The 16,523-nt window shown below is 40.9% G+C and overlaps 1 protein-coding gene across 2 annotated transcripts; it reads left to right on the forward strand.

Annotated features, from left to right (window-relative positions):
• The first annotated feature begins 908 nt into the window (after positions 1 to 908).
• On the forward strand, positions 909 to 16,295 carry YTHDF1 (YTH N6-methyladenosine RNA binding protein F1). Of its 2 annotated transcripts, none has more exons than XM_082292927.1 (5): positions 909 to 1,278; positions 1,670 to 1,694; positions 3,171 to 3,250; positions 7,299 to 8,901; positions 14,800 to 16,295. In XM_082292927.1, exons 1-4 carry the CDS (start codon positions 1,252 to 1,254, stop codon positions 8,871 to 8,873), a joined length of 1,707 nt encoding a protein of 568 aa, XP_082149053.1. In that variant the 5' UTR covers positions 909 to 1,251; the 3' UTR covers positions 8,874 to 8,901; positions 14,800 to 16,295. The 2 variants fall into 2 exon arrangements, with proteins under 2 accessions (XP_082149053.1, XP_082149054.1); XM_082292928.1 differs by having other exon boundaries at positions 7,299 to 8,825; positions 14,800 to 16,293.
• The last annotated feature ends 228 nt before the right edge of the window (positions 16,296 to 16,523 follow it).

A 16,523-nucleotide genomic window follows, 5' to 3' on the forward strand; every position in this document is an offset into this window, starting at 1 on the left:
AGCTTAGGCTGGACATTAGGAAGAATTCCTTCATAGAAAGGGTGATTAGACATCGGAATGGGTGGCCCTGGGGAGGTGGTGGAGTTACCATCCTTGGAGAGGTTTAAGGAAAGGCTGGACGTGGCACTCAGTGCCATGGTCCAGTTGACAACATGGTGTTGGGTCACAGGTCTGATTCGATGATCTCGGAGGTCTTTTCCAACCTAGTTGATTCTATGATTCTAAGGAAAGACTGGCTGTGGCACTCAGTGCCCTGGTGTAGCTGACCAGGGCTGCTGGGTCATAGGTTGCATTTGATGATCTCAGAGGTCTTTTCCAACCTAATTGATTCTGTGACCCTGGGTCTCTTCCGACTCAGGAAGCTCTGTGATTCTGTCTCAGTGATTCAGTGATCCTGTGAACTTGCACAGCTGAGTCTGTGGAAAAAGAGTCCTCGCAAAGGCTGAGGGAGGAACAGAGAAGGGACAGAATCAGAGAATATTCCGAGTTGGAAGAGACCCACAACGACCATCGAGTTCAACTCCTGGCCCTGCACAACACACCAAGAATCCCTCCATGTGCCGTTGTCCAAACACATCTTAAGCTCTGCCAAGCTCGGTGCTGTGACCACATCTCTGGGGAGAGCGTTCCAGCGCCCGACCACTCTCTGCGTGAAGAACCCTTTCCTCCCGAGGAAGTCGCACGCAGCGATGGCGTGCCCCTCAAGCTCCCGTGTCCCAGGCTGAGCAGCCCAAGGGCCCTGGGCCGGGCCGCGGGGCGGTGCCGGACCCGCCATGAGCCCCCTCGCTCCCTTCAGCGCTCCCGCGCGTGCGCAGGAGGCGCCACCGCCCCGCGCGCCTTTCCCCCGCTCCCCGCCCCGTGCGCTCCCGGCGCGCCCCGCGCGCGCTCGGCGCTGACGTCACCGCAGCCCGGCGCCCGCCGCCATTGGAGTTGGCGGCCGCCGCTACCCCGCTCGCTGCGGCCCCAGGCCCGGCCCGCGGGCATGTGAGAGACCGGGCCGGCACCGGCACCGGCAGCGCGACGGCTGAGCCGCGCCACCGCCGCCCGCACCGCCGTCCCCTGAGAAGGCGCCCGGCGGCCCCTTTCCCTCCCCCTCGGCCCCGGCCCCTTCCCCGCCCGGCCGCCGCTTGAGGGGAGAGGAGGCGCCGCCGCCGCCCCTCCGCCAGGCCCCGGAGCTCCGCGCCGTGCCGAGCGGCCTTGCCTCGTCCCCCGGCGCTCTCTGCTGAACCACGGCGGCCCTGTGCATGAATTATGTCTGCCACAAGCGTTGACCCTCAGGTGAGTGAGTGGCGGGGCGGCCCGTGGGCGGGGGGATTCCCGGGCCTGCGGCTGGCAGGCCCCGCGAGGCTTTCTTCTCCCTCTCGGCTGCTTTAGTCCTCCATCGTTCTCCTTAACTTCCCCCGTGGGCACAGCACGTTCCCGCCTCCTCCCTGGAGCCGGGGCCATTTCTCAGGAAGACTGGTGCTGAGTTATACGTGGAGCACGCTGCTCCAGCCGAGGTCCAAACAAACCTTGAGACGCTGCTGGCGTTTTTTTTTTTGAGTCTCTTCCCCGTGCTCAGAATCTCCGGGATTTGCAGTGACTATGATAATATGAGCTTTTTTCTAAAATTAACTTTTTTATTTCCCTTTTCTTTTTTTTTCCTTAATCACGTGCTGTGGCTTCCCAGAGACCGAAAGGACAGGATAATAAAGGTGAGAATCATGCTGAGATCTGGTCGCTTAAATTGTTACTGTAACAGATCAATTACACAGGTAGCTGTAGGTGAGCAGAAATGTATCACTCTTACTCTGTATGGAAAACATCTGGGAATGAGGGAATGTGTGCTTTGTTTCAAAAATAACATCGACTGCCATTCATCCGAGCTTGCCTGCATCCCACTTAATTCTGGTGGATTTGCAGTGGGAACAACTGTGTGTTGGTACTCAGTAATTCTCCTTGTTTAAGATGAATCATGTTGCTGCATAAAGTCACAAGGATATCCCTGTACAATATATACATATTTACCTACTCTTGCACACTGTGAATGCAGTTGTGTTGCTGCTCTGCTGTTGGCTGAGACATTTACATGAGTCTACAAACCTAATAATATAAAGAACTTTAAATAAAAGGTAGCTGACTTCTGATGAGATAATATGCTTTTTTGTAACTTTCCTGCTTCATTTAGGAGTTAAATTTTATAACAAGTCATCTAAAAATATAGCTTTGTTCTTACTGTGATTGCTAACAAGTGTGTAACTGTTAAGGCTTAGAAAGTAATGATGTTCAACTCATAAATGCATTTTAATAGATCTTAACCTGCCTTGAAGATCTAGCTCCTTCTAGTCGAAGAAACACATTCCCTGTGTTTGTAAACACTCTTTTACCTCTACTCCCCCTGACAGACTTTGCAGAAATATTCTGCTAAATTCCCAAACTTGTTTGCAAAACTTGTTATTTGGTGTTGTGTTTTATTTAGTTCAGCTGTTCTATGAAATAGGTAAATACAGAAACTATCACACCGTGTGTTTGACCTTGGCTTTTTAAATTTAAAGCAAACAGGAAATTATTTGAAGGGACCTAATACCCGTTTTGGGTTTGTATATCATTCAGTAATGGGTTTTGAATGCTTATCAGACATTCTTTTATGCTGAAGCAGGACTTTATGGCAGATATCTTTATTTTACAGATGAGAACGTTGAAACTTAAGTTTTCCTGAAAATATCAGGATACCAAAGCACTTAGCAGTCATCATTTCGTAATTAAATGTAACTTCACCTCATCATATTTTAGCCAGCTTAAGCAGTGAATAACACACTCTGGGAGAACTGTGAGTTGGAGTGTTCTCATTATGGGCCAGAACAATAAATGTTATTTCCCAATCTTTTTTCACAGAATTGTTCTCAATAATTATTTTTTGGGTTAATTCACGTGAGTTGTTTACTCACTCTCAGCTGTAGAATTTTTAATTACTAATTTTTAAAATTTACTCAAACTTTGTTTTGTAAGCAGAAATATAAAGAGAAACCACCTGACGGGGCGGGGGGGGGGGGAAATGTCATCCCTTGGTCTTTTTATGAGTCTTCCTGGTTTGAAGAAGAAATATGGCTTTACCTAAAGTACATAGGGTGGAACTCATCCCTGCAATGCTGCTGCTGGTGTTATAATGTGCTGTAACCCTTTTCTTGTAGTACAAAATGGTTCGTTACATCAGAAGGACACAGTTCATGACAACGATTTTGAACCTTACCTTTCCGGGCAGTCAAATCAGGTTAGTGTATTTTTAACTTAGAGGTTTTTTTTTTTCCTTAGGCATGCTGTTGGCATTCCATTCATAGGATTGTGTGGAGGGAGAAAATGCCTTAAATAGAAATGGAAAAAGAAATGACAGCATATTGTGTTACTTGGTGATACAACCAGCATTTGTGTTCCCAAAGCTAATATTATTCTGCATCTCCAGATGGCCACAAGTGAAAATGAAGTTAATGCTCCAAGGAGCTAGAGCTGATTCCTCCTCCCCTTGCAGGTTACTGATGTGGCTGGACTGTGACAAACTGATCTTACGAGTTGCTTGTGGAAGTCTGAAAACTCTGCTTTTGGGCTCTCCTGATTTCTATTATTTATATAATCCTAGAAATTAAGGTAGTTGAGATTTGGGTTGGATGCTCTCTAGGTAGTTTGTAGAGTTGTCCCATTTTTTACACTTCAGCAAATGTTGTTCTTTCATGTCCTCTGTTATATCTTAAGAATTAAAGATGTGTTACTTAAGAGTAAGGTACTGTAATGTAAACTCTCATTATAATACACATTAAATCAACATCCATGACTAAAATACCATTAGAATAGAAAGTGCACTCTGAAGTAATTTTTCACTTCGTCTTCAAATCTCTAGGAGGAGCAAAATGTTTAGAAACTGGAGATGGAAAAAGTTTTCATTCACAAGTGTGAAACACTGTTTCAGAGAGAAACACTTACCAGAGGTACATAATGGGAAGGCTAAGTTACATTTTAAAAAGGAAATTTATAATTCATCCTGAGGCTGTCAGATGCCATTGTTAATATTGATGACATCACTGAGCTTGCTTGCAGCATAGACATGTTCTCCAGACGTACAATAATTTAATGGAAAGCATTCCTTCTTTTGGAGTTAATGTGCTGTGGAAGGTAGAAAAGACTTTGTGGGGAAAAAAAGGAAGTAAAATCTTAATTTTTAATGCAGAATTAATTATAAAAGAAAATGAGGTTTTCACCTCCCTCTGATTTTTTTAAATTGTGCTTCATCACATTTGTATGCAATTTTTAATTACTTAAAACCAAGCTGTGTTTTCTAATGTTAAATATACTGAATGTTCACATAGAAAAAGTAGATCCATCTATTATAATTTAATGCTAGGAAATTCGTCTTTGCTGTCAACAAGCCCAATTATTAGGATTAAATAGAAAAATTGCTACGGCTGTTAGAATTTCCATAATTATAATAAAAGTTTTCTTTATGAAAGTGTAGCTCCATTGACCAATTTATTTATGCTGCAGTGAAAAATTGGCATGGCACAAGAAACAATTGTGTAGGCCCTCTTACAATTTTAAGTGGAAAGTGACAGTAGCATTAATTAGGACTGTTGAGATTTTTGTACTGAAGACAGCCATGTTGCTGAACAAAGCCTTATTATCCAGTTATCCAGTCAGATTTATTCAGCCCTTGAAAATTACTGTAAAGTACAGATGACTTTAAAAAAAATTTGAAACCAACTGGATATTTAAAAAAACTTAGGAAATTAAAGCTCCAGCTGACGCAATAATATATTTGAAATCAGAAATCAAATGTAGGTTAGTAAGAGTGTGTTAATTTCATAATTTAAAAATATTAATTAGTCTTTATAATGAGGATGAGCATGTTATAAAATCAAATAAAATATGATTGCCTTCCATCTTTCTTTTGAAAACTGAGCTTGAGTGGTACCTTCTTTTCTTCCCATAAAGGTTCTGGTTTCCAAGGAGCAGTAGTTAATACAGAGATATGAGAGCTTTTCATTGTAAAGCACACTAAAAGTACTTTTAAGAGCAAAGGGAACTGAGTCAAGTAGACCCTTCATATAAAAATTTATACTCAGCAAGAAAAGCATCCTCCTGTAAAGTCATTTAGAACGAAGAGATTATTCCTTTGGAACAGGGAATCACCAGCAAGTAGCATATTTTGGGGGAAAGGAGATTCTTTCCTAAGTAACAGAATGATTGGGATGGGTGATTGTTTTTGTTTGGGTTTTTATTTTAATACAAAAGATACAGAAGGGTGCAGAAAGGTCAAGGATAAGTTTATTGAAATAAATGTTCTGATGTTGCAGGAAAGAACTTCTGTCAGGGTTTCTTTTACACACTCTAGCATAAAGCCAGGCAAAATAGATTGAACGTTTGGTAGGAATGGCTGCTGAAACTTTCCTTTAATCTTGTTAGAATCCTTGTGGAGACTTCACAGGCTGTGAGGAGACGACAGCTGCAGGAATTGTCTAAAATCCTTCAGCATAAATATTTCTGAGACAAAACGCTTTTCTGTAGGCTTACTCTTTTTGGTCTTACGTTCTAAATTTGTAGAATATATGAGCATAAGTATCTCAGAGAACTCCTTATACCTCTTCCCTTTCACCTGCCTTTGTTTTAATTTTTTTCTTAAATTAACACTTTAAAATATTACACACAGCAATGTTAAAGTAAAGTATTTCAGAAGAATGGGTTTTTATACTAAATATTGAGCTTGGGCGACTCAGAAAACTTGGGGTATTTTAGAGAATCATCTGATAGGAAGGTGATTTCTGTACCTCTTGTTAGTGATAGAATTTGTGTGTAAATAAAGGCAGCTTGAACGGTGGCAGAGATCATTTCCTTTGAATCAATAATATTGGATTTAGGCTGTTTAAATCTCAGAAGTGTTTGCAGTACTGTTTGGAAGTCTGAGGAATATTGTGGTATCATTCTGTGTATGAAACATAGGGATATTGAATTACTCTGGCTTTGGGGTATCATGGAAAAGAGGTCATTGAAAAATGAGCAGCCTACATGATTCTGTATCAGTTGGATATTAGGCTTATCTTCAGCAAGGAGGGGATTTTACCTTGTTTTTAGAAAGCTGAGAAATAATCTGATTTTTGGAAAAATGACTGAAGTTCTGGTGCAGTTTTGCTAATTTTGCAGATACATTTTTCTTTTCAAGTTTGAAATCTAGCAGTTTGAAAGAAGAGTTCGTCTTCTTAAAATAGCCTTTATGAGTAAGGAAAGGCGAGCTACTGTTTGACTCATTAACAGGAGATGTTGACCTTCCCACTCCCCCCTCTGGTAATTACAGTTGGAGTGTCACTTTGGAAGGTCTCCAATATATGTGCCTCAAGTTGATTTGAAAAGGAATAAAACCTACTTTAGAATATCCTGGCTTTGTTCTTTCACATTGTTGAGTAGAAGAATCATATGGAATGCTTCAAAATCAAGTGCCAGCAAAAGTGTTAGTGAGAGGAAAAGCTTCTCAGCTTGGTCTAAGAAACAGTTGATGGGGAGAAAATTTCTGAGGGTGTCTGGTGGTTTATAATTGTTTGGTCTCTTATTTCATGAGTGGGAGAGATGTCCTGTTTGGAAGGACAGTCAGAAACACTCCTGCACAGTTTTAACTTTACTACTGAGGGTGGAAAAGACTTATGCAAAAGGTTGGATAGGGTCTTTCTCCAAGAGTTTGGATGGCCTGTGTCGTGTGCCATCTTGGCATGGACTTGTCTCTGGTGCACCAGTCCCTGTAATTTCAGTTTGTATCTCTTACCTGTGGCAAACTTGGCATGTGTATCAGAAGTAGCCTGTATGTGTTCTACTGCTTGAGGTGTGGTTTTTTGTTGGAGCCTGTTGGCCCCTTAAAACAACTCCCTAATGAGGATTGTAGTAGTATGTTATGTGTATTGTCATATTAAGGTAATTTATAGTCTAAAGCTTCTTCCATGTAGCAGTCTAGAAGTGCTGAATATCCTTGGTTCTGTGAGCTACAAAATATAGTTAGATATGTTCCTTGAAATAATTTGGGGTGTTGGCTACTAAATAACCTTAGTAACGTAAGATTACATGGTTTCAAAATCTCAACTACTAACCTCAGTGTGAGCCCCTAGTCCGGGGGTATTATAAATGCCCAGATACTTCCTTTTAGCCCTGAATCCTTCTTGGAGTATGAACTAAGATCTGTCATTAGAAATTACATTACCTTGTCTCTAGTGTTCTTTTCTATTTGGTGTTGTGCCTATTTATAAATGAAGGGTTTATTTATCTGGTGATTTTTTTTTTCTCTTTAACAGAACAGTAGCTATCCATCAATGACTGATCCTTATCTGTCCAGTTATTATCCACCATCTATTGGGTTCCCCTATTCTCTCAGTGAAGCACCATGGTCTACAGGAGGAGATCCTCCTATCCCTTATCTCACCACCTATGGACAGCTCAGTAATGGGGATCATCATTTTATGCACGATGCCGTTTTTGGACAGCCTGGGGGTCTGGGAAATAATATCTATCAACACCGGTTTAACTTTTTCCCTGAAAATCCTGCCTTCTCAGCTTGGGGAACAAGTGGATCCCAAGGACAGCAGACTCAAAGCTCAGCATATGGGAGCAGTTACAGCTACCCACCCAGTTCCCTGGGGGGTACCATTGTGGATGGACAAACAGGATTTCATAATGATACATTAAATAAAGCTCCTGGAATGAACAGTATTGAACAGGGAATGGTTGGACTTAAGATTGGTGGAGATGTTACAACTTCTGCGGTGAAAACAGTAGGTTCTGTTGTTAACAGTGCCGGGATGACAGGTGGCCTCTCTGGGAATGGTGGATCTAATGTAAACTTGCCAGTATCTAAACCAACCTCTTGGGCTGCTATTGCCAGCAAGCCTGCAAAACCACAGCCTAAAATGAAAACAAAAACTGGGCCTGTAATTGGAGGAGCTTTGCCTCCTCCCCCTATAAAGCATAATATGGACATAGGTACTTGGGACAATAAGGGTCCTGTGGCAAAAGTTCCTGCCCCCCAACAGATACCTTCTCCTCAGTCTGTTCCACAGCCGCAGCAACCAATTGTGCAGCCTGTTCCAGCTCAGCCTCCTCCATTGACTCAGTCACAGTATCAGACCCCTCAGCAGCCACCCCAAAATCGCTGGGTAGCTCCTCGCAACCGAAATGCAGCTTTTGGCCAAAGTGGAGGAACTGGGAACGACAGCAACTCGGCTGGCAGCACCCAGCCCAACCCCGTTCCAAGCGGTGAGTCCCATCCTGTCCTTGAAAAACTGAAAGCTGCTCACAGCTATAACCCTAAAGATTTCGAATGGAACCTTAAAAATGGACGTGTGTTCATAATCAAGAGCTATTCCGAGGATGATATTCATCGTTCCATTAAATATTCTATTTGGTGTAGTACGGAACACGGCAACAAACGCCTGGACAGTGCTTTTCGCTCCATGAACAGCAAGGGCCCGGTGTACTTGCTGTTCAGTGTCAATGGCAGTGGACACTTCTGTGGAGTAGCAGAGATGAAATCACCTGTGGACTATGGCACCAGTGCAGGTGTCTGGTCTCAGGACAAGTGGAAGGGGAAATTTGATGTCAAGTGGATCTTTGTGAAGGATGTGCCCAACAACCAACTGAGACACATCAGGCTGGAGAACAATGACAACAAACCTGTTACAAACTCCCGTGATACACAGGAGGTGCCCCTAGAAAAAGCAAAACAAGTGCTTAAAATTATTGCTACTTACAAGCACACGACCTCCATCTTTGATGACTTTTCTCATTATGAAAAGCGCCAGGAAGAGGAGGAGGTGGTGCGGAAGGTAAACTTATTAAAAAATTTATTTTATACACAGATATGGGGAAAATGAAATGTGAAGGCTGCTATGGTGGAAAAATGTAAGTAGGAATTCAAAATGTTTTTAATACATCTCAACTTGATGGTTTCTTGTGTGTTTAACAACACAAATCTGATGCGTATTTGTTTGTGAAAGTTTCACAAGTCGATGAGTTTCAAAGCAGAAAGCTAAGCAGTAATACAGGTAAAGGACTTTATGTCCAGTTTATTGGAGTTTGATTTATTTTTTTATCTTAACATGGTTAGTAGAAAATAGTTTCTGTTTCAGAATTGGGTTCTGCCAGTGATTGTCACTTAAGTTTTTTGCCTTAAATATGAGTTGTTTTAGCACTGTTTGACTGGAACTGGGCTATCAAAATTGATACCTGTATTGGTATTTGAAATTTGTACATCACCTTTAAGAAGAAGAAAACTGATTTTGTTTATTCAGTTTATCTCTTTGGAAAAGAAAGAGTTGCATAATATTGCTGGAATAGTGCTAGAAAGAGTGCATTTATGCTGCTGAAGTCACATGTATTATTTGGATAAATAAAGGTTTTCAGTTCCCAGGTTTAATCTGTCTACTAATTTTTGAAGTTTTGAGTGAAGATGTAGTGAGAGAAGTCTGGGCAGTAACTGTGAGAGTGTAGTAAAAATTTCCACACACACTTTTGTGGCTCTAAGTCTTATCACAAGGGATCTCTGTCCCTCTCCATCCCACAACCTCAGTTTCAAGAATGCCTTTCTCTAATTAGGCAGTCTAGAAGTAATAGCCTGACAAAATAATAGGTGTCAGGATGTGTAGCTGCTACTGAAGTAACACTTATATTTGCTTGTTGTTGGTAGTGTTTCCTAGACCTTTTTGTGTAGCATTGCAAATACAGCATTTGTTTGACAGGCTGGTTTAGTTTAGTGTGGCTCACATTTGTTTTAAGATGTTTTTAAAGCAAAGACTTAATGCATGTTCCTGCAGCTTAAATTTTAAAATTGCCGTTTTAAAGTTTTTATGGCCATTTAAAAGTGTAGATAAAATTGCTTTAAACTGTCTTCATAGAATGTACTGTTAAATTATATGAGAAAAGGAGTTCAGTGTCTTCAAAACTTCGTGGCTGAACTTCTCCTGGCCATGATAGATGCGCACAGCTGACCTCAGCACAGCAGAGAAGGACAGCTTAAAACTGCAAGTTTTTCTTATGTACTCCCTGTGGGGTTCCATGAGGTAAAACCTAAAGGCCTTTGCTTGAACACTTCATTCCTTCAGTAGCTAATTAGCAATTCAATATTTAATGCAACCTGTATCTTGGAGAGGTGTTCCCTTATGTAGGAGAGAATCTTGATAAAGTGAGGCAGCCTGGGTTCCTCTGTCCAGTGTTTGTGGTGTATACGGGGGTGTGATTGTTTTGGGTTTTTAATTCTGTCTCCCTGTGTTCTGCTGCCAAGGCTGGAGGGGAGAACTGTGGGTGTTCAAGGAGTGAGAGTACAGGGAAAGTGGTAACAGATCTACCCTTGCACAGATAACTCACTGGCCTGAGGAAGATCCCAATGGTGGCACAAACACCAGAATTCCTGTGCTTTTTAAGATCTCAGAGGGCTGGTGTTATACTGCTGAGCTGATCTCATTTTGGGTTGGTTTAATAAACACAACTAATTCTCACTATCAGCTCAAAAATATTCTTACCAGGTCACTGCTTTATTTATAATAGGATCAGTTTTTCAAAATAATGCATTTTCCTTCCTCATTTAAAATGGGAGGCTCTGGTTTGTATTACACATTCACAAAATAAACTATGAAGTCTAATTTAATATTTCTTAGATTCCTCTGAATAGCTTAGAAAATGAGACACCAGAGTATCCGGAGGAAGGTAATAGTGCCAGAGAGGTAAAGCAGAGCAGCAGTGAAGGAATGAAAAATAAGATGCTGCTTGTCAGGTTGCACTCTATAAAACTTGTCTGGAAAGTCACTGTTTTTCCCCTTCATTGACAAAATGGATTTTAGAACTCCAGCTGATTACTAGAAGAGTTCGTTTTCTTACGGGATATGCACACATTTAAAGTTCTTATTGTTAAGAAGTTTGTGCTGTTGAAGTTCAAACCTTCCTGTTAACAAAGTTAATCTTCCTAGGACAGTAATTTTTGAAGAATCTTGCGGTCAGTTAAACTACCCTATGACCTAATTGACGTTTTCAGATAGTTGTTTGTATATGTGGCATCCAAATTGGTTTTCAGATTGCTGGGTTTAATTCATTATACTCTTGTTTAGCTTTTAAATTGTTGAAATTTTGTGCTTCCATTTCACTGCTGTTGTGATTACAAGAACAAAATTCTTTAAAAGCTGTACAAGGAGTGCTTGAATGATACAATTTCTTTTATACACAAATATTTAGTAGAGAATAATAATGTAATCTGTGCAGGGTATGCCATTGGCCTTTCAGCTCTTTAGATGGTTCCAGTTTGTTGCTAACCAGCATTTCCATGGCTGCTGTGCAGATCCAGCTCCAGTGTGTGCAGCTGAGTTTAACTGATGTAGGAGCTTCTGTGTCAGTGCCAAATCATCCAGTGAGGCTTTGGCAGGTATAATGCTGGATGAAATTCATTCAAATGCCAAAGATTCAGCACTGTTGCAGCATTGCCGAAAGAAGGTATCCCTTCAGAACTCGGAGAGGATTTGGTCGTGCTGGGATGTAAGTCCAGCTTCTGATTTGCCACACTGAAATACTTAAGCCCAGTCTGGTGACCCAGAACATGGGAGGGGAGTAATAGAAGGGTATTGGGGTCTGGAATGAAACAGCAAAACAGTGAGTGGCATGAATTCTCACCTGACCCTCACAGCCTTTTTCAGTCAGTTCCAGAGCTGCTACAGTGCCCACAAAGAGCTACTTCTGTCATCAAAGCTCGTGCTCTGAAAACTGTAAAAACGTTGTGACATGTGAGAGAGCTTCTTCTAAAAGAAAATAGAGTATAATGTGGCATTAGTTGTTAGTATTTCCTAAAGCATGCCCTCAGAGTCTTGATGAAGTTGTCTTCCAAAGTTTAAAAGCTTGTAAAGACATGAAACTTGTTGCAGTTCTTGGTACTTCACAGGTGACAGATGAGCTGTCAGCAGCTCGTGCTCCCAGATCTGCACCAAAGCAGATGGTCCCAGTTCCTGTACTGGGCTGCTGTGCTGTCACCTCTGATCCGAGCAGGGCACTCAGCTCTTCCAAGGTCTACACCTTGGTGTTGTGTTGGCAGAGCTGCACAGCCTCAAAGCTCCTGAATCACCAGGATTACCAGTTCTGCTTTAGGTGATTAAATACTGGAAAGTGTTGGCTGGTGCATGTTGGCGCCTGGGAATACTCATTTTCTCCCAGCACTGTGTGATTCCTTTCAGTGATGAGCTTTCTGTGAACACACTCACAGAACTTTAAAGGATGGAATATTGTCCTTCCTCCAAAGTTCTAGTTAAAAAACATATTTTAAGAGTAGTACTGTGTTCCTGAGATAAAGAAAACATTTATATTTTTGTGTCTGAACATAAATGCTTTGATCCCACTGACTTTAACAAAGTTTAGTAGGAAAGTTGAAGCTACTTTAGCCTGAGATGAAGAGAAAAGAAGTTTGACAGGGATGAGTGTCTCCAAGATGGAAATCTCTGCAAATTTTGTGGAAACCCATTTTCCCTGTGTCTGAAGACCATACAGATTAGTGTCATGAAGGAGAAGTGTGCAGCTGGAGCTTTCCTGTGAGATATCAAGAGTATTCCACTGGAGAAGAGAAACTGAAGGCTCCGGATCTTCAGAACCAGAATGAGCACAGTTTTGTTAGTTGCTTACAAAACTGTTTGTTCTTGCTTGCAGTAGTGCTAAGTAGCAGTAAGGACAAGAATTTGAGAGTTAGAGCTTCTAAAAAGCAGCCATGCTCAAGAGCACGAAGAATTGCTGCATCAGTTTATGTTGTTTCAGACATTTGTAAAGAGGAAGACTCAGATTAGCCCCCAAGAGAGAAAGCAAAAAGCAAGGTAGGAGGAACTGCTTGGGAACTTGCTCAGTAAAGAGCACTTTTTACTGAATTACAAAGTCTGAGCTGGGTTTCTGAATGCCATGAGCACTTCAGGTGGAGGTCTCAGGTGCTAGCCTGCCTCTGGTTATGTGGGACTAGTCCACATAAATAAATACAACCTTCCATTTTTAAAGAAAGTGGAATTAGGAAGGTCAGTGGGTGACTACACAGAAAACTACGAATAAATTACGAGGTGGCAGTGGGACAGAATCAGCTCATGAACAAGGTAGGGCAGTAAAGGGGATGTTGGAAAGGGAAGCTGGAAATAGGATGAAACAATTACTTTTTTTGGAAGCCTGAAAATAGAGTTGATATGATTCGGTTCTAGATGCATTCTAACCACCTTTTGTTTGAAATGTCAGGCAGACATAAGCTCCTTTTATCAAGAACAACACCTAATGTTCTGACACTGCCATTAAGAAACGGCTTTCACTGATAATTCGTCATAGTCAAGAGTTAAAAGACAGGAAGAATATAGATTTTTATAATAAATTCTACCACTTTATACAACCTGTTTTGTTGATTTGGTAAAACAACTTTGCTATCTCTTACTTGTCTTAAATCATAGATTAAGAATTCGTTCTGGACTTTGTTGACTTAATTTTATTATGAAAATTGAAATATTAATATTCTGCCTGGAGGCAGAAATCAATATATTCAGTTTCTAAAAATCTCTTCTGATTTTTATGCTGTGACCAGCTGAAGCAACAAGTGCAGTCTGTTACATTTATAATGGTTGGTATATTTCCAAATAAGCTTTACATCACAGCAGAAACAATTGAGATGAACTTCATACAGAATAAGTCCACAAAACAGAATCTGAAGGAGTTAGTTCAGGAGTTGGCTCTTGGTGGTTCTTGGGGCTAGTTCACAGTTTCCTTGCTTGGAATAGGATTTGGTGCCATATTGATGCATTTAAGTACAGAGTCGAGTCTTTCCATGCCAGCTCTGCACTGTAAACAGCAAAAATGGGAAGGCTGAGCCCTTTCTGTTCAGTGTGCAGTGGTGCCTTAGCTGGAGGATGCACAGGACTGAGGACACAGCAGCCTGGTTTTGTCCTGCTGTTGTTGCAGGTTCTGCACTTGTGGGGCTCCTGAAACAGAGTGAACAAGTGCCCTGTTCTGTTGGGGCATCGCTCAGGGTGTCTGTGGGAGCCCTGTGCTGCTGGGAGAGCTCAGGGTCACTGATGTGAAGCTCACCTGCAGGCAGTCCCCATGGCTGTATCCTTTGGGTGACTTTTATCTGGTTTCAGTATTTGTCATTAGCAGAAACTTTGGCAAAAGGCTCAAAGACCCTCCCAGCTGCTCAGTTGTTCACTCCAGCTGTGCTGGGTTTTATCAGACTTATGTAGAAGCACAAAACTCTTCTACCTAATATTTTTTTCCCTTACCCCCAAATATTTCCCAGTGCTTCCCAGAATAGTTGAACAAAGAAGAAGAATTGACAGCATTTCTCAACAGCTCAAATCCCTGCTTTTACTGAATGTGACTTAACTCCAAAGTCATTTGAGTGCTTCAAAATTAGACCAGTTCTGTGGAGTTCACTAATCTGCCATCTGCTTTCTGCTCATGTATTGGTTGTGCTACTACTGCAGTAGCTGAAATAATCCAGAAAGTAAAATATTGCAGATCCTGTTTCTCCTTAGGAGTGTTGATATTTCATACCTTTCTCTCTCTGTGACCTTCAGCTGCTGTTGGTTTGAAGTGACTGCAGGTATTCATCCAGATGTTCCATTTGAGGCTGCATTAAAAAACATTAAGTTATCGAGTCCTTGGGTTTGTTGGGTATGAGCAATATATTTATAAAAAGTAGCAGCATTGTTTTAAGTGTATAATTATCTAGAAGCACATTAGTGCAGTTAAACTACTAAAAACTCTTTGCTTGTTCCTTTGACTAAAATCTTAACTTTTTTCTCTTTGCAGGAACGTCAGAATCGAAACAAACAATAAGAATAAAAATATACAGTTTGATATATATACTAGAACTGATATTAAATTCGACTATGAGAAACAAAATTAAGTATAACTGGTGCTGTATCCTGGCATCAGGACAAACTAAAGCTTTCAGCTCCAATATATCTTCTCGTGCAGGGGAAATTAAGTTGTTGCATCTTTAAGTACATTGTAGTTTATTTTTGCCCAAGTGGATCTGCATTAATTTGTATCTTTTTTCTATGTAAAATTCTGTAGAAATCATTAATAAAGGTGTGTCTGTTTTTATTTTTTTAAGTTGGTAAACAGTTATATTAACCTAATGTGGACCTATACATGAGCATACTAAAGTGTCAGTGCTTCCCAAAGACTTTATTTTGGCACAAATTATGTTCCTAGCCAGATATAGAGATTATGGAGAATACATGACAAATCTTCCTTTATCCTCCTCCCAACCCCTGTTTCTTCATGGCAGAAGTAAGAAACCATGCATTGATTTTTTTTGTCATTTAAAAAAAACCCTTCTAAGATACTGCACTTCAGAATTTTGAAATGAAAAAAACCCTAAATTTCTGATCACTTTGTGCAGCTGCTCTGCCTCTTTATTTATCTGTACAATTACTCTTTTAAAACTGCTGATGCGCCATGTTGGTCTGTCTAGTAGAAAATCAAATTGTCAGTGGAATTGTTTTTCTGGAAAATATTTCCCTTTCACATTCTGTTAACCAGTGCTTCAGTGTGCATCTGTTACTCCATATCCTGCCGAGGGTGAGCGAGATGCTTTCTCTCAGCCATAATTCTGCTTTATGGTTTTTGTAGCTTAATTAAATAATAATGTGATGCTATCGACATTGCAGGGGTTTTAAACAATGTGTTTAAACCTGTTTCAGCTTTCAGGTGTTATTAGTTAATTGCAGATCATTTTTAATCCTTCCCTTCATTACTCTCTCCCAACCCCCCCAAATCCTAATGCCATTTAAAGTTTTTATACCAATAATGCTGAGCTTTAACGTAGGAACTAATAGTACGGATAATATGATGGATTATGCCTCAGATGTTTAAAATTGACAGTGTGTATGTCTAATTTTTTTTTTCTGTTGGATGAGTAAAAAAACCTGTTTTAAGAAATTGAATTTGCTGTCATGTTTTTGTGGAGTGAGGGGACCGTCGGAGAACCTGTCACCAACTGGAGTTCCAGTTAAGCATGGAAATGGTGCTCATGTCCGCTGCTCTAGCACACTGAATCTGCACGTGTTTATTGTAGAGGATCTTTTACTATATTAGAAAGCAAGTATCTTCTGAATACTATTTACTCCAAAAGGACCTCCAATTTAAATAAAGTTTAATCTGTATCATTTAGACTTGTATTTAGAACGTATAACTCTGTCTCTGGACTGTTACTGCCTGTAAGGAGTAATGGACAGCATCAGATTAACTTTTTCCTCTAGGAGAATACAAGCCTTAATAAACAATACATATTTAGCAAGCTTGATGTCATTTTCATTTTTTCCCTGCATTCACTTGTCTTCCTCTGTTCCAGTCACCCTTTATGCTGACTCATCAATTAAATCTAACTTGAGAAGTGGTTTGATGGACTAACTCAGACGTTAGCTCTCAGCACACCTGAAGGGTGCAGAAGGGTTTCACAGGACTCTGCAGAGGACATTTAAGCTGCTTTGACTATTCCCATTCCTCAGAGGACCTGCATCCGTGTG

The sequence above is a fragment of the Coloeus monedula genome (assembly GCF_965178545.1).
Source record: "Coloeus monedula genome assembly, chromosome: 17".
Lineage (NCBI taxonomy): Eukaryota > Metazoa > Chordata > Aves > Passeriformes > Corvidae > Coloeus > Coloeus monedula.

Coding starts and splice junctions, on each gene's coding strand:
- YTHDF1 (XM_082292927.1), top strand. CDS start 1,252: ATGTCTGCCACAAGCGTTGACCCTCAG. Junction 1,279..1,669: donor CCACAAGCGTTGACCCTCAG/GTGAGTGAGTGG, acceptor GTGGCTTCCCAG/AGACCGAAAGGACAGGATAA. Junction 1,695..3,170: donor GAAAGGACAGGATAATAAAG/GTGAGAATCATG, acceptor CTTTTCTTGTAG/TACAAAATGGTTCGTTACAT.